Source organism: Cebidichthys violaceus, unplaced genomic scaffold (genome assembly GCF_023349555.1).
Source record: "Cebidichthys violaceus isolate CVI_PGR_0920_01 unplaced genomic scaffold, fCebVio1.0.p SCAF_25, whole genome shotgun sequence".
In the NCBI taxonomy this organism is placed as follows: domain Eukaryota; kingdom Metazoa; phylum Chordata; class Actinopteri; order Perciformes; family Stichaeidae; genus Cebidichthys; species Cebidichthys violaceus.
In genome coordinates, this window is record NW_027176428.1 from 2,337,016 (window position 1) to 2,361,320 (window position 24,305).

General features: G+C 43.7%; 1 protein-coding gene across 7 annotated transcripts in view; it reads left to right on the top strand.

Annotated features, from left to right (window-relative positions):
• The window catches only part of magi1b (membrane associated guanylate kinase, WW and PDZ domain containing 1b), a 121,521-nt gene that overhangs the window by 36,587 nt on the left and 60,629 nt on the right, over positions 1 to 24,305 (top strand). For all 7 annotated transcript variants that reach the window (XM_068720426.1, XM_068720429.1, XM_068720427.1 and 4 more), the window contains exon 2: positions 16,886 to 17,002. In XM_068720426.1, coding sequence (XP_068576527.1) covers positions 16,886 to 17,002 — 117 coding nt within the window. The remainder of the gene's footprint in view (positions 1 to 16,885; positions 17,003 to 24,305) is intronic.

Below are 24,305 nucleotides of genomic sequence, written 5' to 3' on the forward strand. Positions count from 1 at the left end.
ACTGTGGATAGCTATAATGACATTTTGTACAGACGTACATCGTGGGGTCCACCCAGAGGATGACTCTTAATGACTTAAGTGATTCCCCTGACACCACAAGTGCCACCATGAGGTCGGCATATGTGGTTTAGAGGGACGTTCAACAACTTTTGGATGGATGGCTTTGAAATTTGACACAGACATTGATGTCCTTCCTTAGGAGGAACAGCAACAATTTAAGTTTTCTTAACTTCATCATCTAGCACCATCATTAGGTCAAAATTTTAATTTGTCCAATTCTTTGGTTTAAGACCAAATACCTGCTTAAACTAGCACCACTCCCATCATTCTCAGCTGTACTTTGTTTTGATTTCTAATTAGCCGATGTTAAGCTACGGACATGCTAACCTAAGATAAAGAACAATGGTTAACATTACATCTGTGAAGCACCTGCATATGAACATAACCATTAACGTTAGCATTTAGCTCAAAGCGCCGTTAAAGCTAGCATGTCAACAGACTCCTGCCATAGGTACAGAATACATGTCACACAGAAATGCCTCATGCGTTACAACTTTAAACATTTGTTTCCTTTCCCTGTCTTTCTTTGTCTCTCTTCCATGGTCCTGGTTTCTCTGATGTTGCTTGACAATGATGATGATGATGATGATGATGATGATGATGATGATGATAATGACTCTTCCTCCATCAGGTAAGAAAAATGCTGCCTTTGCCGTGTTTTTGGTACACATGTAATATGATGATGAATGTGCGACCCCTGTCCCCCCACACATCATATAGATTGTTGTTTTACAGCGAAGCACACTTCCTGTTAACCCACCTACCATGACAGGAATAAGGATGATGTGGAATTTCCATCATTCCACAAACTTTAGACAAAAGAGAAGAGGAAGTCATGAAGATGAGGAATGAGGCAGACATTTCCGCACTGCTGTCTGTTCAGTGAGGGTTTAGAATAATATTTAAACAGTGGGTGACAGTATCTGTCTGCATACCAGACACCTGATGATGGTAGCAGTAGTGATGCAGTCAGGTGGACGGGTGGAGAGTCTTCTGTATAACACGCATATAAAGTCACAGAGGCTTAAGTCAGATGGAACTTTTTCTTTTGCCAATGTAAAAATGACGACATCTCTTTTTTTTCCTCACCCGTTTTAATGGCCCACAATCCCTTGAGCCCTCACCGCAACCAAGCTGGCTGTGTCACTGTCATTTTCCATCCCATTACTCTTGATCTCCTAAAAAACTCCTTCACAGCTCTCCAAAAGGAACCGTAGATAAAGCTAACGTGAAGCGGCAGCACGATAAAGCTCACAAGGGGAGGTCTTCTCAAGGAACAGATCTATTTTAACTCATGGATATGACACCTGTGGACACAGTTATATTACTTTTGGTGCATAAATATTTTTGGCATAGAAGACCACCTGTCATCTCTACTCATAGGGGCTGGGAGAGCAGACAAAAAGACGGATACAATCTGTTCAGCAGTTCAATTGAAGGCGTATACATTGACATTCTTATAAAGTACACATTTTGGTTGTGCATTGCTACACATGACCAACAGGTATCAGCATAATTAAATGTCAATCAAGGTCATTTGTTATGTAAAGAATCCATTTACTCATCGATACCATTGATAAACCTACCTCGTGCATTGCTGTAATCACATCATTTTGATTTCAGTAACTTACCTTCTAATTACTGGCAGCAGCTCATGTCGTGAGATGAGTAATGAATAATGTTACCAACAGTATTGGAGTGGGAAAGAAGTGAGCCTTTATTCAGTGTGAGTGTATGAAGCATGTGATTAACATCTTCAGTCTATAAACTATGTAGTTGCTTTGGGTGGTGCTTCTACGTGTGTGTGTGTGTGTGTGTGTGTGTGTGTGTGTGTGTGTGTGTGTGTGTGTGTGTGTGTGTGTGTGTGTGTGTGTGTGTGTGTGTGTGTGAGAGAGTGAGTGAGAGAAGGGCGTTTCTGTCCACTCAGCACATTCCCCTCCCGGGTGGCGGGGGCACATCTGTGGCACACTCCCCCTGCCCTTCTCCTCCCTTTCCTCTTCCTCTGTTTTTGCTCGTCCCTCCACTCTTTTTTTTTTTTTGGTTGTGTCTTGTTTTTGTCCTCACCATCCTCCCCGTCTCCCCTCTCCTGCCTCGCCATCATCCTCTCAGCCTTTCCAAATCTTCCTCTTGCTCTATCCTACTTTCTATCTCTTCCAGGAGGGATAGACTTGTCTGAAGTTTTGTCGAGAGTTACGTTCAGCACGTACTAACAGATTACTGTGTTTGTGCTCTTACATAAAGTTGGAAAGCTTGCAAGAGACGGATTAAAAAAGGTCCAAATCAAACCAGCAAAGTCTGGGATATCACTACTTTTAGTTCTTAATATTGGTCCAACTCAAAAACTTCTGTATCATGTGTAATGCAAGCTTTCTGTTTGAACTAGAAACCAAAATAACCCGGATGACATCATCGGGGTTCTTTTCTCTGACTTTTGAAGGCTTCCTCCAGAGCCACAGCAGACATACAACTGTTTTTACAGGCTGTGTAGTAACGCCCCATGATGAGGAGAAACTACACTTCCTGTGTAATATCAGTGGAGTGCCCCTTAAATATAGAGCACTCGACAGCCCAATTTTAGCTTCAGATTTTTATTTTTAGGTACAAACAATTGGAAATATGCTAGATTTGTCCACTTTGTTTCTTTGTCTTCGTTTTAAATTTGGTCTTGACGACAGTTCTTTGTAGAAATCAAGGCTGACATACAGTATCTGGAATTTAATCCAATCATTCCGTCCTTTCTTTTGTGCTCCTGCAGCTCTCTTTCTATCACTCTTCATCTTTCCCTCTGGCCTCTCTTCCTCGCCTGTCATTCCCCACCTGCCTCCATCTAAGTCCAACTGAGCTCTCCTACCTTTGAAACATCCACCAGCAGAGCTCTTTCGCTCCTCGCGAGTCACAAACTCAAACTCAAACTCAAACTCAGGCTGGTGCTCATAAAAGTTGCAGCTGAGACCTTGAACTCCATTCCTTTCCTGCACTTGCCGCTCACCAAATTTCTCTTCTTCTTACAGATGAATGTCTGAAAAAACCTGACATTACAGTTCCTTTGCATCGATGTATTCACTGTGTGTTTATCTCTTTGTTTTGTTGAGTAGTAGTTGTCACAGTGAAAGATGAAGCTGTGTGTGTGTGTGTGTGTGTGTGTGTGTGTGTGTGTGTGTGTGTGTATAACGATGGGCACAAGACCTGGGGCCACTATGCCTGCTTTTAGAGAACCACATGGTCTGAAGTATGCGTGAGGTGGCCACATTCTCACAGCATGTTCTTTTTTATTAATACTATGTGTACTATGTGTGTAGGGGAGGGGGGGGGGGGATCTGGCCCCCGGTGTTTTTAGCCTGTGAGTTTGGAATACATTTGCACAGCTACATTCAGGCTCGTGATCGTGCACAATGTGAGCTGCCGACGGTGATTACTGGCTGCCGGTCTCCAGCCAGCTGATCCTGTCTGTCTGGAGGATAGGACTGCCCCGCTCCACTCTCTGCTTTGGCTCAGCGGCACACCGCTCTGTGATGTTCTCTGCTCTTACAAGGCTGAGTACAAATATGTCTAACTATTGGTTCAACTTTTTAAAAAAAGTAAGAAGTTAATGTGAACATAAAGATCATCCATGTGTCCGTGGTGGATCACTTGCTTCAGTTAACAACAGTGACATACTTTGCTATTAAGAGCAGCATATGGAAGCTTTAAAAAGCCAAAATAAGGAAATGCTAAGAATGGGTGTGGTATTTAACTTTATTATTTTGAATCCCTAAAAGTGACATACAAAACAAGGCACACCCTGACAAATATTCAAATGAAATGGATCAATAACATTTCAATTAGATTTACCATTTTGTTCACATGCTGTACAATTTTTAAAAACAACTTTCATTTTCTATGCATCGTCAAAAAAATTAAAATAACCAAAGAAATAAAACAAATGGAATCCCCACTGGCAAACACGTTTGATTGTGTTCAGTGTGTGCATAACTCCGCCATATTTGTTATGAAATTCAGTATAAAAATGAACTTACACTTTCATATGCAAAGTGGCAGATGGTGTGCTAAAAACCTAAGGCATGTCAGTAGTTTGATATCAATGATGTTTATGCTAAGCTAGGCTAATGTAATGTTTACCGTACAGATATGGAGAGTGGTATCAATGCCTGGCACAAAGCGTATTATCCCAAAAGTATTTAACTATTTCTTTAAATGGAATTTCTTTGAATCTGAGTTATGTGGTGATTTTGTTTTGCCCAGCGTTGATCACATAAAAGAGGCAGTTAGTTGTATTTCTATTCATCTCTTAAGAAGCGCTGCTTTACAAGTAGACCTCTGTGGTGGATTAAGGCTGCTAAGAACCGGCGGCCCGGTCCAGCCTGAGCCTCCGTCGTAATACGGAGTGTTCGAGACAGCGTTGTGCTGAGAGAGCTGAGCAACCCAGTCACTCACACACACACACACACACACACACACACACACACACACACACACACACACACACACACACACAATTATCTCCCCCTAACTCACACACAAAAGCTCTTGTCATGGTTCACCAGGCTTCATCTTGCTCATCGTGCTAGGACACCACCGATAGCTCATATCTGAATATGCGTGAGCTTCTGTTCACAGGCTGTGAACATACACACACACACACACACACACACACACACACACACACACACACACACACACACACACACACACACACACGGCACAATGCACGCATGCAGCCTCACATGGACATATGCACTCACAAGGCATGGCTGCATAGACAGGAGTACAATGTGGAGTAATTGATACATGAATTCCTCTCATGTTGACACTCAAGCTGCTTCCACGCTCATCGTGTGTGTGTGTGTGTGTGTGTGTGTGTGTGTGTGTGTGTGTGTGTGTGTGTGTGTGTGTGTGTGTGTGTGTGTGTGTGTGTGTGTGTGTGTGTGTGTGTGTGTGTGTGTGTGTGTGTGTGTGTGAAGAGGTTTGTGGGTGACTGGGTGCATGCAGCTCATCACATCTCATAGTGTTGAGGTGTGCTGGGTTTTATCTTAGATGAAACTGAGTAGCTCTTAGTATTTGTATTCATTTGTTTATCTATTTACATACTTTTTGCTCTGGGGTGCTGTTACTTTGAGTATTAAGTAAATGTCTCTTTTGTAACAAGTGCACCATTTGTACTTATCTGCCCCTACTGGTTATAAATTAGTGGTACAACTATGTTACCCTTTCTGTGCACATAGGTGTGTGTGTGTGTGTGTGTGTGTGTGTGTGTGTGTGTGTGTGTGTGTGTGTGTGTGTGTGTGTTTGGGCCTGCCTCCATGTCTGGCCTGGAGTCAGCTGTTAAGGGATGCAGCGCTGGATGAGCGCTGCCTGATGCTGACCCAGAAACGACTGTAGACGTAACCAGCAGTGACTGCTGCCCCATTAGCCCACAACCCCGAAACACACAGCTCTGAATGTGTGTGTGTGTGTGTGTGTGTGTGTGTGTGTGTGTGTGTACTTGTATGCATGTTTCTGCTTTTTCTGGTAGTTTCTTTTGTGTCAAAAGCAGAGAACCTGGTATGTAAACATTGCTGCACATGATTGTGGATTCAAAGTGTCGCAAAGTGTCGTCTGACTTCACATAAGAATAACCGGGATGACGATTGTGGACAAAGTCTGAAATGATTTTGTTTTTATTTTGTCCCGTCAGACACGATGAATAGACTTTTCTCTACTTCGGTTCTAGTGTGCTCCCATCCTGCGTCTAAAATTAGACCACTGAGCAGATGTGGTGTGTTTGAGTGTCCCTTTTGTATGCTTGTGTTGCCAGATGTATTCATCCGCGTTAGCACGGCTGTACGTCTGCAGTTGTGCATTCACACAACATCTTGAGCGCGTCTTGAGTCAGCAGTGGAGCGGCGTGACAGGGGCAGGAAAGTGGGTCAGTCATGCCCTCTCCCGGCATGATGGAGACGGACGGATGGAAAGATGGATTGAAGAAGATGACAGCAGCTCAAGGGATGTGGATGAGGGAAGGAAATAAGTGTTTTGAGGATGCAAGGGAGGGGGGGTTAAGAGATATAAGAAAGGAAGAGGCAAAGGAAGAAAGGATGAGAGAGAGAAAAAGAGAATACCTTGCATGAATAACAACGATGATGTCTGTAAATGCTGACATGATTAGTCAATACATTATTTAGTTGATCAACAGAAAAGTATTCACCAACGATTTTGTTAATCGATGCCGAACAGTCTCTAGATTCAGCTTCTTCAATGTGACGATTTACGGCTTTTTCTGTTTTAAATTGAATATTTGGGGGATTTGGATTGCTGGTCAGACAACAGGAAATTTGAAGACAATATTTTGGGCTCTGGGAAATTGCGATGGGCCTATCACTCTTTTCTGACATTTTATAGAATGAATGATTTATGGGTTGATTAAAAACAAAAATGCATTGAGTGAGCAGAGGAAGTTTATTTTCCTCTGTAAAGTTACTTTGATGCATGATCTGTGCTCAGATCAGCTCAAAAGATGAATTGATGAATCTGCTTAGTTATACAGGAACACACTCACACACACACACACACACTCACACTCACACTCTCTCTCACACACAGCACACACACACACACACACACACACACACACACACACACTACAGGACAACCACAGGTCTCACACTCTCCAGTAAACAGTATAAGCATAGACACACACACACACACACACACACACACACACACACACACACACACACACACACACAGTGCATGCTGTCCCTCACCCTTAATGAGTGACAGATGCCCCCTGGTGGCAGAGTTAATGAGCTTGCCCTTGTTAATCATAGAGAATAACCGACTCTACCCCATGTGGCCAATTAGAAGCCAGGAAACATGCAATGAAGACAGAGACCCAAACAGCTGGTTGTACAGTTGCAGACAGACAGGAGGAACGTGTCTCACTCCTGGTCTGTCTCTGATTGGTCCTCTCTCTTTAATCTTACATTCCTTCTTTATTACACCCCCCCCATCGCTTTTAACATGCAGCCTCCATCTCCTCCTCCCTTAATTTCTGCGTCTTTCCTCCCGTTGTTGTTGTTGTTGTTATTCCTCCCTCCCTCCCTGCGCTCCGTCCCCGGCTGTGACCAGCGGTCGCTCTGTCAGCGCACTGTGGGACTGGGGTGACTTAGCACGCTGCCTCTGATTGCACCCCAGCAGTTGGCCATTTATCTTGCCGTGAAATGGAATAAGGGCGGAGAGGGGCCAGAAGATATTATGATAATACATCTCTCAGCGCTGTGAGGGCCTAATGAACGTGGACATTTTCAGCTTAGTCATACGTTTGTGGAGTACTTCATTTGTAGCTGTGGTGGTAATTTGCTGACGGTCTTAATCTTGATTTTTAGTGTGATATCTTCTCTCTGGATTGCTTTAATTTGGATATATATTTTATTGTTTTTACTTACTTAATTACTATATTTATTGGTCAAAAATAAGACATGTATGACTGATGGAAAACAGCATGCCCTCTTAGCTTCTTTTTCTAAACTTATTGTTCATGGTATTTAAATTATACTGTACTTAAATCAATACATCAAGTAGAGAATTCTTCTATTTTCTAAATGGATTGGATGCTTCACAGAGGAACGCTGCCTTGCTGCTTGTATTGATGGTAGACTTCCAATGCCTAATGTTTTTGCTGACACATGCCTCTTTGGTTGTGTTTGAGGAGCACTTTGCTAAATGACAGTTGAAGTGTGTGAAGGTTTAATCTCGCGGTGTCCCAGGATCTTCTTATCAGTGTCTAGATGTCTTCTCTGTGTACACACACACACACACACACACACACACACACACACACACACACACACACACACACACACACACACACACACTGAGGCCTTCGCTGTCACATCTCTCACTGACTGTGAACTTATTAGTTTTTCATATCAACCTTCTCTCACTCCCACAAAATTGATTCTTCCTCAGCCTTTCTTGTCATCCTCAACTGTTGTTGATCATTCCTACTCTCACTCCGTCTTTTTTAGTCTCTCATCCTAATGTCCCCCGTCTTTGTGTAAAAGTGCTGATCTGCCCCTTTTTGCCGGACCTGTTTTAAATCTAGGAGCCAATCAGCTGGCCTGTCACAGGAGACTAATACTCCCATTGGTGTTGAAATGGCACCTCTCAGTGAGGAGTGGCCGTGATAGAGAGGTAATTACCAGTGCTGTAGTACTTGAGACCGGTCTCAGACTCATGGTAAGGTCTCATGGTACACTTATACATACATATACATATACAGTATATATGCCAATAAAAGAGGTGAATTTAGAGGAATCTTCATTTGCTTTCTGTGGATTTTATGGGAATGTAATTTAAAGCGTGCCTGTGGTTTGCATGTTCTCCATTTTATTTAAAGGGAACACAAAAAACATACATATTTGTCCTCTTGTCCTCTCATTTATCAATCTAGATTGTTTTGGTGTGAGTTGCCTAGTTTCGGTGGCCTTTACAACAACACTGGTAATTACATGCAAACTACCCGGCTTATGCATCAGTCAGGCAATAATCACATTGTTAGCTGGGCAAACCTCTGCCTTAGAGTTTGCCGCAGGGAGATGTCTACTGGGTAATGTTTATCATGGTTCACTTAGTTTTTTTGTGTTTTGTAAAGATGTTGTGGCCGGATGTAAAGGACCATAGAGGTTAGCCTGTCTTTGATATGTTTGGTTTTTAAATATAAATTCGGACACTAATCTACTGCAATACTCGACAGTGAATGAAAAACCATCCTTTGTGTTAGTGGATGATGGATCCTCTCATTCACAAGTTTTTCTGGAGACAGCTTCAATGGTAGAGGCTCATACTCTATATCCTATATGTATGTATCCTCACAAGAATATCAATAGCATAGAGACAACTTCTAATATTCTGTTCAGCAGCCACAAATCATAATGCAGGTGCTGTATTGTTGTTTATGGAGTCGGAGTCCTCGGTTAGCGGATGCTGATGTTTGCCAAATTAGATAGGCGCTTTGGTTGTGTGAATAATGGACTTAAGAAATAGCCACACACACACACACACACACACACACACACACACACACACATGTTCGGACCCATAAACAGTCCCATGTACACGCTCCTCTCAGTCCACTGTCGGCTTGCAGCAGGGAAATTGACGCCCCTCCTGCAGCCCTTTTGCTGCTGCACGTGCTGAAATGAATCCTCCGGGGATTTCTTTTGCCTGTGTGGAGGACCGCGATCAATGAAAGCAATCTGGAACATAGTAAACAGGCGAGCCGCTCCAGGACACACAACCATACAGACGGTCTGACAGAGCACCGGTGATTTAACCCCGACCGTCTTGGGTCCGATGGGTTTTTTTCCATCTTGTCTCAACAAGGAGCCGAACGAGGATGAAGAAGGATAAAAATGAGTTTGTTTTGTTCCACGTCTGTTCTGACGAGACTCTACCTGCTTCTGTGACTGTCTCCAGAGTGAGCCGTAGTGATCACTGCTGTCGGTCATGTGCTTAATTCAAGATTCACACATAGCGGCTGCTCAGGGACATTGAATTATTCACTCATTTCTTCTCTCCTTGGGCAGATACGGATTTCTGAAGCAATTTCTGTTACAATCTGACAAAAAAAAGCTCCACTTCAGGTCCTGTTTATGATATGATCAGGAGCAGGCATGGCTCATGATAGTTTGTGTTTTCCTCTGAGGGAATAGACAGTCTTAGCTCATGCCAAACCATCAACCCAAGCACACAGCACCTATTTTTAAGCTTCAACTTAATATGACCTGCGTATATGTAGTTCCACGCGGTTGTTTTTGTGGTGTTAAAGTCTTCTAAAGATGTCACATCACACTGAGGAGCCCATCTATACTGAACACTGTGATGCATTAGTGAGTATACCAGTGTTGCTCATCATCTCTCTGTTTTGGAAGAGCTCTCCTTTTTGTTTTTGTAATATTCTCTTCGTCCAGATGGGGGCAGCAGACCATGACTGGTTGTGATCGTCACCACCTCGAACTGAAGTCTGTACTCATCTGGCAGCTGTTGCTATGGATACAGAGCCCGGCCATTGCTGTGTGATGCAAGCCAACATTTAATAGAGGGAACGTGGCGGGGGGGGGTGTTGAGCTCAGAGACAGGGATGCACACACACACACAAACACACACACACACACACACACACACACACACCTGTGTGCTGAACTTAGACTCCTTATTCAAAGAGCTACTGATTACAGTGTTGTTCTGTCCACTTCTTTACGTGAGAGCTTGAAATTAAGTTTTGTTGCATTTCCTCTATAATCATTTTCATCTGGCTGCAGTGTTTCAGTTGTTGTACACACACTCTGCTGGTGTGGATAGATCTACCTAAGCTGGTTTAGTCATCACTCATCTATAATATAAATACATGTATATATAATATTATATGGAATATAATCCCTAATCAGCCATCAAGGGTCAGATTGAGCTCTCTCTGACTTCTCCACGTGCCCCTAATCATTCTGACATATGGTTAAGCTCTGATCAGTGGTGATGGAAATGTTAACTGTAGATAGCTGCTGCTGGTTGAATCAATTAAATGGCGATTAGCCCAGATTATCTGATTAACTAGAGCCATGGATGGACCGCTCACTTAGGAGTTGATTACTTAAGACAAGCCTCTGGACAGCCTGTGTTCGTCTCATAGCTACATTACACTTGTACAGTAGTAGGTCAGCTTTGAATGGCACATATTTGCCTTTAAAGCCCACTTCTTTACTATGTCCCACTTTGGAGAATCTAAATTTAGCAATAAACAGCCGACTGAAAGAAGACGTTATTCTAATCATAGCCTCCGCCTGGCAACATGTTCCTTGATGTTAAAAAGACAATTGAAGAGAGAAATGGAGAAAAAATATATTTGCTACCTTGTATGCCAGACTGTTTGTGTATTCTACATCGATACAACTCTCAGTGCCCAGCCAAACACGGCGGCGCTGCCAAATCTGACTTGGCTAAGTGTAAAAAAAAAAAAAAGAAAAGAAAAAGGCTGGCACTCTGGCATATGACTGTCTTTTCTGCTTTGTCACTGTGCTTTGTGTTAAGAGGGTGACTGTGTCTACCGTCGCCCAGAGTGCTGATTGGTGTTAGAACATTTAGAACATTAGATAACTCTGCATAAAGACCTTTTCCATTAGGGCGATTTATTGCAGGGCACGCCATGCATTGTAATTACCAACGGTACATGTAATTAGAATCTAGTGCACACGACATTCTCCGACAACACTTAATGCACAGGCTTTTTTCCCCAGGTCTAAACCACGAGCCCTCGTGCTGGAGGGAAAGTCAGATCAGGAGAAACGTAAATGTGGTGACCTGCTGGTGGTGCAAGAGAAAATGTTAGGGAACCATTAAAGGCACCAGACAATCCACTGGATAGTGAGAGATCACTAAACCGAAGATTTGAACCTCGTGGCGTCACAAGAGGAAAGGTCAGGGGATCACCGACGCTGATGGGCGTCATCCTCTGGGGACCATGAACATTTGTTCCACAAATCATGGCAATCTATCTAATAGGTGTTGAAATATTTCAGTCTGGTGAACAGATGGATTTCAGAAGTCTAAATTGAATTGACACGTAATTATAATTATAAATGCTGGACTAATATTTTGCATATAAATTATAAACAGTAATTTGAGGAAAAAGGCTGATCCTGGTTCGTATGTGCATGTTTCTGTGGACCTGCACATACACCATGTAAAGCCTCCATTGCTTGGCTTCTTCTAGTGAAAGTAATGAAGTGGAAGTAAGTTTGGATTCTGGCCTGAGCCCAGGTCTTGAATCGACGACCTCAGCTACTTTTCTACAATATACACGCAAGACAGATTGATTTCAGGAACATACAAAGACTTTTTTGAGTCACCGGGTTCGTCCCGCTATGTAACGACGCCGCTCGTCTGAAAGCCCGTACAGCTCCGTGAGTCCCGCCATTTCCAAATCAGCAGAAATCGGTCAAACCTTTCCTTTCCCACTACGAGCGAGAGGATAGAGTTTCAATGGAGTCTGGGTTTTTCCCCTGCTGTGAATTAGTGGGCTGCTATTGGAGGGTCTGGCTGGTGCCATGTCTGGCCCTGCATGCCTGAGCGGGGGCCGTGGCTGGCTGGTCTGAGCTGAGGGGTGCGGGGCCGGGCTCAATGGGAGATGCCTAGAAAGCAGCGGAGCCTTTCACATTTCCTGAAACTCTTTTGATGTGTGGTGTGGCTCATACTGATGTACTCTTTCTGTGTGACACACTCGGCCTCGCTCTCTTTCTCCCCCACTTCCCTTCTGCCATGGATCGCATGTCTCCGTCTCAACATCTTGCTTCTTTTTAGGGGGCTTATGGAAAATCTATAACAGGTGGGCTGTGTTTGAAGGATATGTCGTTTCTAATTATCTGTTTGCAGAGGGCTTTGGGTGGGCGCTCGTTGGGCCAAGTGTTCTCCCAACCGAGCCTTGCTGCTTGCGCGCCTGCTATTTGTCGCCTAAAGGTTGAATTGAATTCAGATAATCAATGAATTAAACGATGCACCAAAACAGTTGGTCATGAGAAAGTACTATACGATATTTCAATAACGTTAAAAGAGAGGAAATGAGTTCCTGATGAGGCCTCAGAAACTAAACAACCCAGTCAATCTAAACTAGAAGAAGATGTTTGAGGTGTTTAAACGTCTCTGTTGTTTCTTTAGGGTGGTCTACTGTAGTCAGTCCACGTCTACATTTTGGGTCAGTGCATTGTCCTTTGTTTGCTATCAGGGCCAGCATGCTGTGTGTCCTAGGGGTGGGCGACATGGCAAAAATATGATATCACAATTTCTTCAGGCAGGATCATGATCGTTGATGTTATCACGATTCTTATTCAAGTTGGTGTTTAAGCCTTTTTCAATGTTTTCAATAGTCCCCCAAAACCAAAGTCTGTTCTCAAATGTAAGACTTTAAAATTTCTTGAAATATTTATCGGTTACTTTTCTAAATATTTATCATGTCATGAACCACGCATAAATTAGATCCACCGCACGAAAAAGTGTCATTTTAAAAGCCGTTTTGGCTGTCACTGCCGTTATTTCCTTCCTCCAAAGCGGTACTGAAGAACACCAGAAGCTGAGTTTTCTTTGAAACTAAATTATGACTTGTATGTTTACTGCATGTCAAATTAATCAGAGCACACAAGGCCAGATTGCCTCCAAAGTTACCATATGAGCAGTTGCTGACAATGTAGAAATGAATAGGCTTTTGTTTAAAGGAAGTCCCGCGCAGTGGGGCAAACTTCCTGGACAACAATGAGGGCGAAACAACATCGACGTGTTTGAACCGAATATTTTCTGGTCGAGCTGGACACAGCGATTTGTTCACTACTAAGCCTGTTTGTAACCACTGTCCTCAACGTCATCTTCACTTCACCTGTCTCTCTTGTGTGGAGAGCCTAAGCCTCAGTGAAACAAAGCTTTCAGAGGGCCAATAACAGAATGCTAAATGGTGGCAATCTCAATCTAATCCTCTCTCGTCCACGACTCTGGCTGCCTAAAGTAGAGATAGCGAGTTTACTGCAATTTGTGGATATTTTTATCTCGCAGTTTAGTTCAGCTAATTGTTTAGCAGCGACGCTGCACAGATAATGGAGACATTTTGAATCGTTCACAATCTGATATTGTTAAATCGAACACCCCTACTCTGCCCATACACAGTAGCAAAGCAGTAGCAGTTAATGGGCTTATGGTGTTAAGGTACTCGCCATTGGTTTGAAGGGGCTGACGAGCTGCCTTAAAGGCTTAAATGGAGGTGAGTGGGGATCTTCTTGACCTTCTCGCACGTAAGACGGGTGACAGATTGCTGGTGAAGCATCCGCAGGACATCGATCTCTTTGACAACACAGTCGACTCTGTTTGTACTACAGTTAGACCAATCAAGACCTAATTTGGAGCCAACCAAACGACTGAACTCGAGCACTTAAAGAGAGTGGTTTTAAAGTAGTCTGCTGTTATTTTAGGTAGTGGACAGGAAAGAGGAAAGAGAAAGGAAATGTGGTGGAGAGGAATTTGACCTCAGACCAGAAACAACATATTATGTTAGCAAAATGAGTTTAAGTTCGACCCTCGGACCTCATGCATGCTTTGGTCCCAGCTAACACCTCAGCGCAGGCCAGTGGAAAGCGAGTGGGCAGTTATAATAGTAACCTGGTCTATATCAGTATTGGACATCTGTTCATTCATCATCAATAAATCCATACCAGGTGCTGATCAGTAAACACCCACATGTTCCATGTCAGCACTTCATGACCGAGAGTAGCCCAAAAACAGCTGGAGGACAGATATCTGCGCTATCTACCGAGTCGACACGTCCCTAAGTGATTACCTTCACCCTCGTTCATCAGCGCAGCACTTCCTTCAGGGCCCCTTCATTCACACTGTTCCGCCTTTGAAGGATTTATGCGTGTTTTCATTAACACAGCGTTGTTTTTCTTTAAGATAGGCATGCATAAAGGGAGAGCGAGAGGAGGACAGAGAGTACAGAACCGGATTAAAGCTTCTGTAACAGCTCCTCGTGGTGCTGTTGTTTGCACGCCAGTGATCGAGCAACTACACAGGAGGCTTAGCTCTCTTACACAGTGCTCACACAGTCCACGGTCCAAAGTGAACTGTGCTCAGAACTTCTTACCCACCAAAGAATTGACTTCTATGCAAAGCACTCAGCCAGTCAGTCAATTTCGTTCCTTTTTTATAAATTTTGTCAGCATCCCCTTAGCTCGCTCTATTGTGAATGACAAAAATCACTAAACTATGTAGCTCACTCATCTAAAATCAAATGGTTCACCATTGTGAGCCCATGTTCCAACACAAAGTAGAAAAACCTTTGGAAGAGATCTTTTTTAAAAGATTACACTTTAGCCTGGAAATGTATAGAGACACTTTGTCTCAGTCGACTAAGATTTTTTTTTTGTTGATTAGTATTATGCTTTTCATGCTGAATGACTTGTTCCCTAGAAGCTTCTGAGCACATCTGTGGTAAACAGTTAAAGTGGTGCTTTTGTATGACGGCGGAACTTAGTTTTACAGATCTAGTAGTTTAAATCAACTTATCGATGAGTCGACAAAACTGTATGACTGTAAGTATTTTTGTGATGGGGTAACGCAGCCTGTTGGGGGTCTGCTAGCGAGGAATGCCTTCCAGTAGTTGGAGTAGAGGACGTGCCTCAGGCTCTCTGTTGGCTTCTGACCTGTTGTGAGGATTACAACACAGCAATGGTACCGGGCCAGGAGGGGCTGAGACACCGGGGAAAAGACCAAACCGTTCCTCTCAGACGGTTTAGCAAACAGCCACATCGTCTGTTAGCGATGAGAATAATTATGCTCCATCAAATAAGTAAGTCATGACTTCAGGACAGGATGTTCGTAGACATTCACCGAAGTTGTCTCGAGTCGTAAGAAACTTCACAATACCTTTTTAGAAAAGTCTAATCTCTTACAGTAACTGTGATATTAACAAGTAATAAAACCAGATATATTTTTTAACAATAACATTTAATAAACTATACATTATCCGGCTTAGAACTTTACAAGAAATGTAAATTGTTTGCTTACAAAAATACCAGTCATCCTTTTTTTGAGAGAGAAACAAAATTCAAGTATTCAGATATGTGTCTTAGAGAGTTGACATTGTAAGACAATACTATTTGTCAAAAGCATAACCGAAAATACTTTTTGGAACATCCGTAAAGACAGGTTCCCACAAGAGTTGGATATTGACATTTTAATTGCAGTGTGTATCTGACAGCTTCCAAACCAGCTTCCTTATCAGTCAACAATCTGATAAGTAGTAAAGGGAACCATAATTTAATTTCTGCCTCCCTCCCACTTTTGTAGTTATATTGATATGATATGATAATGACAGACAACATCTGGGGTCACATAAACATAAAACATGTAGTCATATCCCGTCTGTGGAATGTGCACGTTTTGATTTAATAGTATTTTTATTTCAAGAACCTACAATCATGTAGTGCAGAATGCTTCTTCTGTACTATGCTAACAATCTCAATCATTTTATTAAACACACACACACACACACACACACACACACACACACACACACACACACACACACAGTTTCCATGGAAACAGGATCCAGAGCCTTTTATGACTGGTTGTTTGCCCAAGACAACGAAAAATGGTCTCAGCAGCCCTGCAAAGATGGGAGATAAATCATATGGATAATAAATAATGAGACGCGTAGTAATATAGAATGTGATAAGATGTTTGTTGTGGCCTAAAGCAGTAATATTATTAATTTTTAAATCACTGCATTGTCATATTCATCAGGCAAGCTCTCTCATTCCTCTGTTTGTGTGACATCATACATGTTTTGTTGTCATCCGGCAATGGATGTAATGGACACAGACATTCAAACCCAAACGCACACACGCACACAAAATGGTCACTTTCCAGCCGCGCTGCCCTTCAGTAGCCTAATGTGTGTCTGAGGTCCAGATGGCGTAGCGGCAGGAGGGCTGGTTCACAGCGCTAGCCGCAGAGCTTCTGGCTAGCCCCGAGAGTCTGCAGCCAGCCACCCCTCTGAGTGACAATGGCAAGTGTACAATTCACAGCTATGTACTCAGCACCTAGCTCTGCTGTAGTCGCAGGATAAACGTCAGTATTATTATTATTTAAATTTTTTTGTGGGAGCCAGACTGTGTGGCCGTTTGACACACTCGCTGTGAATGATAGCAGCGGCCAGTGTGACTCTTGTGATGTTCTGCTAGCCTTACTTTTGTTGTTGTTGTTGTTTTGATGCAGTTACCACATGCTTTCCTGTTTGTGTCCGCAATGACAGGAAGTAAGCTGAACAAGGACCTGAAGCATTATCTGAGCCAGCGCTTCCAGAAATCCTCGGCTGACCACGAACTGCAGCAGACCATCCGAGACAACCTCTATCGCCACGCCGTGCCTTGTGAGTCCACGACCGTTCTCTGCACTCAACTGTCATCCCTCACTTTCATGTTTTGTCATTCGCTGCTCTACTGTCTTCTCCATTTCCCAGCATTTATGTGAGCCATTCTTTCAGTTCCTGATGATACGGTGGCTTTTTACACACTTTACACACAGAATGTTATTGTGTATTATTTTTTTACATAGACGAGGTAAGATTGAGCCACTGCCCCAAGCTCCAGGCGTGCTCAGTTTTAGATCCAAGCAATGATTGTGAGTGTAGCTGCCTCACACAGACACTTTGGATGGTTATCTAATTAAATCAGATTATTTCAGCCTAATCCGAGCACAGTGCCGCTTGCCTTTTGACCGATATTGGCCGTGCAGTTAGCCGGGGTGATTCCTTCGTACCCTCCTTGGAACCGACCTCATCTTGATCGGTTTCTAAGCACACATCATCCCTCTTCATCCCACAACGGGCTTCCAAACCAATAACAGGCAGCGAGTTGATACAAAGTCAGCCGCTCTCCGTCCCATTCTAGCCAGCACAGGGCTCGCTTTATTAATATCGTCTGATCAGGTGGAGGAAACGTCCGGTGACTCCACAGTGAATAGGCTAGTAGTACCTCATGTCCGCTGGATCAGTGGCACCGGTAATTATAGGTGGTTGGGGCTTCATCCAAGTCGCTCACCTTTAATCACTAACCAGTATCTCCTCTGCCAGCGCTGGCTGTGTGATCCAGGAATAGAGGCTTGTGTCTTTCACTCTTTTTTTCCCCCTCCTCACTGTCGATATCTAAGATCTAAAGGCACGTTTGTTTTTTTGATGCTGCATATTTCTGTTGTATCTGCTGCTGCTAAAAGGCTGAAGTAGACATTTGAAGTGCTTCATTCTTCCCCGCTATGAAAAACAACCCTTGAAGATGCTGCTGGTGCTAAGGATGTGGCATTAGCGCCATAATAGCAGAGGAATGAATGCCATAACTGTGCAGCTCCCTCTTTAACCAGAGAGAGGGTTAGGCTGGTGAACAATGCTGCATGATGCCAATCTCGTGTTATCCCCGATTTGCATACACCACCGAAATCAACTGCGTGGACCAATCAGAGCCAGGCTCATTATTGTCACAATACCGGAGTCGGAAACCCTGCTGGCTTTGGACCCAGCATGCCTCACTAGTGAAGACGGAGAAACAAGGGAAGAGACTGAACAAGCAGATGAGAGGTGTAACAGAAGAAATGACTGGGCTGTGTGCCATTTCTATCTCAACTTGTTTCCTTTACAGCACTTTACTATTGACTGAATTCAAGTATTTGCAGCTGTGGTGCAGTAGTTGCATGTCTTTTACTAGTACGTGAGGGCACTTCAGACATATCGCATCATGCTTTCTACAATAAACACATTTGGAGTACGGCTACAATTTTCATGTTGGGAATTACTTTTCACCCTCTCCATCCTCATATATTTTCCTAAGCACGAGCATATCGGGTTCTTTGTTTTGCAGTTCATTTCAGACTTTGAAAGGCAGCACCTCTCATTTCCCCCATTCCCATGATTTTCCCCTTAATGGTTTTCATCTGTTGGCTTTTCAATTAGTTTATTCGTGGCTCTCTCACGCAAACTACTATCTGTATTCAGGAGGCTTGTTTAAGGGACTTTATCTGTATTACCTCCACTGCCATATGTCAGCCAGACACCGGTGGAGGGTGGGGGATCTGGCCATTATGGCCATTTTAATCACTGAGTGGTCTATGGCACACTAGTAAAAGATCCTGGTGTTGCTAGCAGTAAACAAAGCATGAAGGTGTTCCCCAGGCCATATGTTTTATAGGACTGTTACGTTTTTGTTGTCATGCACTCGTAGAGGACTGTGAAACACTCACTGGAACACTGAATTTACAGCTTATTTTTTTTTACTTCTTTCTGTTACGGAAGGACACTAGGCTCCGTCTATGAATAAGTCCTCCCTCATGCCCTTCGCACTCACAGAGTATTACAAGACCAATACAGGCTTTGTATAGGAATGCATATGTTTATTTTCTGTGCTGTTGATGCATAAGTGAGATGGATTTGCTGTGACTGTGTTGGCCTGTGACCGTGGGAGGTCAGCGTGTGTCCATGTTGACGTATGTCCAAAGGTTTTTCAAAGCACTGTCCATGTGTGTGTGTGTGTGTGTGTGTGTGTGTGTGTGTGTGTGTGTGTGTGTGTGTGTGGGTGTGATTAATGCACTGCAAGCAGGTGGATAAACAGATGGAGAAGTGTGTGGATGTTGGGGCTTTTCCTGCCTCTAAATCAGGCAAAATGGTGACTTTTTGTTTGACTGAATTTGAGCCAAACTCACATATGTAATTGGTGAGTTTGACTAAATTATGGAAAATATGCATTTTGCGTATTTGTTAACTGGGCGTGATTGAAAATACTGGTTGTTTTTCAGTAGCTTTGCAGCAGCGAGATAAATATTTTTAGCAGAAACAATATATAATAACATTCCAGACTTTCCAAATTTAAAGCTGTTGTCTGGAATTTTGTTTTCTTCAATAAGCCAGTAATGTAGTCATCTGTGTTGTGATGTAATGGAAGACAACTCGTCTCACTTTTGGTACCAGTTCCTTTTCTTCATTTTGTTTTCTACTGCGGACCGTACGCCCTCATCATCAACGAGACAACAAAACACAGGAATATCTGTATTTCATCAATTGTTTGGGGGCTGCCAATTATTAAAAATCTGGTTTGGGTGGGGAAAAAAGAATTGCGGTAGCTTGGCTATTTATGACTGAATTTGACTTCGGTTTCCACTTCGCTCTCAATGTACACAAGTTTCCAAAGATGATCGCTCACTGGCTTCCCACCTTTTTGAGAACTTCCAATTGTGTTGGTTGGACTGCCACGCCGTATGCCCCACAGCCGGGATTGAACACAGTTCACTGTGGTGGTGAGTGAGTGTTTATTCTGTGCCACCCATTCATGCCGTCGTTCCAATACCTCAGCAAACCAACAACTGAAACCAGCTCAAAAAGTAGCCAACATACACTATAAAGACCATCTAAGAAATAACCTGATAAAGGATCAGTATGTGTAGCGCAGTGAAGCACACCAGACCTGTACCTCCAGGTAGTTCTCTCCAGATGTGCACGTCTCATGAAATTGGTTGTAAACATCAACTGGTCACCTCATTCACATCTCCCAAAAGTCAGTCGCTCCCAGAACCCTGCTCAAATGTGAAGCACAGCACTCTCACCCTCCCCCATCTGCTGAGGCGTCCGTCGGCTTCCCTTGTGGTCAGCCCATCCGCGCGTTCAGCATTCCCAATCTCCCATTATCCCCACCAACCAACCCTCCATCCATCCCTCCCCTCCCTCCCCCCCAACTCATGACACCGCTGCCTCTCGTCCTCTCGCTGCCACTGCTGCTCCCTCTCTCCCTCTCTCTGTATCGCTCTTTCTCTCTCATTTTTCCTGCCAGTTTGATCGGAGCAGTGGCAAGAAGGAGAAGAAGAAGGAGGAGGAGAAGAGACTTGTACCCGATATTAAAGCTCAGCATTCTGTGTCTCCGAGTCTTGAAAAAGGGAGCTCTGGTCTACCCTGCATCTAGGCAAGTAGCAGTATCGTCTGCTTGTGGTTGTTGTGATGCTGATGGTTTGGTGTTTTGCTTCTCAAAGCGAGCTGCAGAGTTGGTCGCGTTCACGTGCGTGCGTGATGATGAACCGCGCGGCTAGCAGCACCGACGATTTGACGACCCGTATATAGGCTAAGAGGACGGCTGGAAGGGGCGGTGGGGGCTGAAGCCGCGGGGATGCAGATGGGGGTGGGGTAGAGTGGAGTTTGGGTGTGGGAGGGGGGCAAGAAGGGGGGGATGGGTGGAGAGGAGAGAGAGAGAGAGAGAGGGAGAGAGAGAGAAGAAAAGAGGGAATGGAGAGATGCAAAAACACTCTCACACACTCAAATCAACGCCGGGTCTAGCTAGCCGGCCAAGCTAACATAAACATATGCACACATGTATGAATTGTGATTGTGTGGGGCTTTGGCGTGCCATCTGATGTGGCCGTGTGTGTGTGTGTGTGTGTGTGTGTGTGTGTGTGTGTGTGTGTGTGTGTGCCTCTACAGTTTATACAAAAGCAGCTTTTCTGGGTTTGGTTGTATCCACTGATGCAACCACATTGTGTCACCTGAACAAAAGAACTGCTGTCACTCCTTGTGCCATTCCTGAACAGCAGAAGGTGGCGAATCAAGATGGGGGAGTAAAAGCTAAAGGAAGATTTAGAAGTGAACTTCCGACTCTTTTGGATTGTTGACTTTCATCAGGCAGGAAGGGGCTGTGTGTCCGTCTAATCCTGTGTGAGTGTCCGCTGTTTGAAACGCATTACACAAGGTACGGATGTTGTTTTTGTCGAGGCTAGGTAAGCACATTCGCACGTGTTTCCAGTGACGTGTCCTTCCTGTTATATCAGTTCTCAGTTGAAATACATTATCCCAAAAACTGGTTCGCCCGGCATTGAACCTCACCCTACAGCTGACGTGACTCTCAGTAAGGACACTCTATTGCTATAGGCTACTGATACGTACTGACATCATGAGCTTGTTTTCCCTCATAAATACGTAGGCATATATTAATACCTGGTTGTTATTAGCTGGTAGGAACAAATCATATGTCTACATTCTGTTTAAATTGAAGGACTAGTTTGAGATTTTGAGAAATATGCTTATTCCCTCCACAGGAGTTAGATGAGAAGATTGACACCTGTACCACATCTGTCTGTTAGATATGAAGTGAGAGCCAGGAGTTGTGTACAAAATGTTTCACTATTCCTTCAAGGCTCATAAATCATTTTGTGCATGTTTGATAGACTAAGTTTACTTTATATATTGGGATATACGTTGACATTTTCCATCCCCTATGAATGTCTTTGAAATCCGGTTCACATACACGACCATTGGGAGCGACTAGAGGCTCAACACCAGTATCAGTTTGACTACATGTGGACGAGGGGATCCCAGCATGCTGCAGGTTGTGACGGAGACAATAGCGGCTGCATTGATGCTGGTGGGGACGTTTTTTTTGTGTGTAGCCAACGGCATCAGGAGAAGCCAAAGGAATGCTGTCAAACAGAGAGTGAATGATGGGTGGAGTCCCCCAGCCTCGCTCCTATTGTATGCACACACTCAATCACTGACAAATGCACGACGGTAGGCATGGAGGTAGTTTGAGAAACTCGGTACAGGCAGTATAGGAAATATTTGTAAATGCGAATGCTTATTTGTGCCCTAATCCTCATCTTGTTGACAAATGGTTAATTTCCATTTATAGAAACGGCAGCTCATACTAACCTGGTACATGAGTTTGCAGATAAGGAAGCCTTTCAGTCCGACAGTCACACCACTAACCGTTTGTGATGTCATTATATATGACATAATGCTAACAATAAACAATTTATCAATATTAAAGTACTGAAACAAACAAAACTAATAATTATGAATTACTAATATTATGTCCCCAGTTCATATCATTCAGGGGAGATCAAATATTAGAAACACCATTACACTGAACATTATAACACTCATTCATGTATTTAATCAATTGTTTATTGCTGTTGTGTTGGACTGCGTTGACTCAGCTAGAGCAACTAGCAACTGTGTGTTTGGTTGCTGACTTTTTTTTTAGAGCCACACAAACCCTGACCTGGTGTGTATTGCGACCACTCAAAGAGCTCCCCAAAACCAACTATAGTGTATGTTATAAACTATATCATGTTTTTGCAATTAGTTTACAGTAACAAATACTTGATTTTAGTTTTTTCTGATACGTTTCTGGAGTTATCTCACCTCCTTTATGTCGTATACATGTTGCATTGTGGACCAAAAGGTTCCGTCAACACTACACTCAAAAATCAAGTTCATTTGTTATCCGCATAGCATCTTTAAGTCTTCTTAGTTTTCCTGTGAATTCCTTCACATAATTAGTACAAAGTGTGGATTTGGGACACATTTAAAGGGTCTCTGACAGAGCAGGGCTGATCACATGACCTTTGGCCTTCCTGTGTTTTGCATTTTCTCACTGCTGTTCCCAACCCCCTCCTCTGACCATAGAGCACAACAAAAGAACCCAACGTGTGCTTTCTTTCTTTAACTTGTGCATGCAAATGTAGACCAGTTGGTCAGTGTTGATCTTTTCTTTTTTTTGGGGGGGGGGGGTAATGCTGAATCCTGTATGAATAGAGCTCCTTCTTTTGGAATTCATCCATACAGTAGTTTAGACTCATTCCCACTAACACCGTGGTGGCTTTTGTGTTACTATCCCGTGTTTAACGCCTGTAATTATTGCTGATATTGCTGGTATGTTTTGTGGACATGCATACGGTTACAGCCGTATAAAGTCCATGCCCTCCTGCTCAGCTCGTGTCACAGCTATTTCAACTCTGTCTATTCCTCACTTGACCTACGGATTTTCCTCCTGACTCCTGTCCTCTTCACATGTTGGTCAAGGATGAGTTGTCTGGAACTTGTCAAACACCCAAAGCATGTGTGTGTGTGTGTGTGTGTGTGTGTGTGTGTGTGTGTGTGTGTGTGTGTGTGTGTGTGTGTGTGCGTGTGCGAGGACATCAGTGTCTGGGCTAAAAGAATAAGAGGTGTGGGCAGAGACAAAATAAATAAAGTGATGGGATCTGTGAGAACAAGAAAGAATGGAGGAACAGGAGAGAGAGAGAGAGAGAGAGAGAGAGAGAGAGAGAGAGAGGTGGGCGGGTGCCTGTGAGACTGAAGACAGCGGGGCTCAGTCAGTGAGAAAGCGAGACAGAAGCCTAACGTTGGTCTGCGTGTGTGTGTGTGTGCGTGTGTGTGGGTATGAGACGGAGCGCATTATAAGCCTATGTGTGGATGCTGCTTAGCTTAGCTCCCATTAGCTTAGCATCACAAAGCCAAAGCTGGACAGAGGACAGACGCACGGGAGGAGGCTGGAAAGGAGAAGGAAATGTAAATCTGCGCTGGTATTCCTTCCTCCCATCCACACCTGATTGGATCTTTTTCCTTTTTTTTTTTTTTTTTTGTGTTGTTGCTCCCTCTGTCTCCTGCCGACGTGGTGTTGTTCTGTGGACTGTAAGGTGAAGGAGAAGAAGCCCCTCTCCCTAACTGAGGTATTTTGTCCTGTGTTTCATTTCGAGAGGGGATGCCGAGGGTTTGCTGTGATTTAATGGTTGGGGGTTGGGATGGAGAGAGAGAGAGAGAGAGAGAGAGAGAGAGAGAGAGAGAGAGAGATGGAGAGGCAGGCGGGTGAGGATGTGCTGTGCATCAGGCGGAAGGCATCAGGAGCAGAGCGAGGGAGACGGAGGCACAT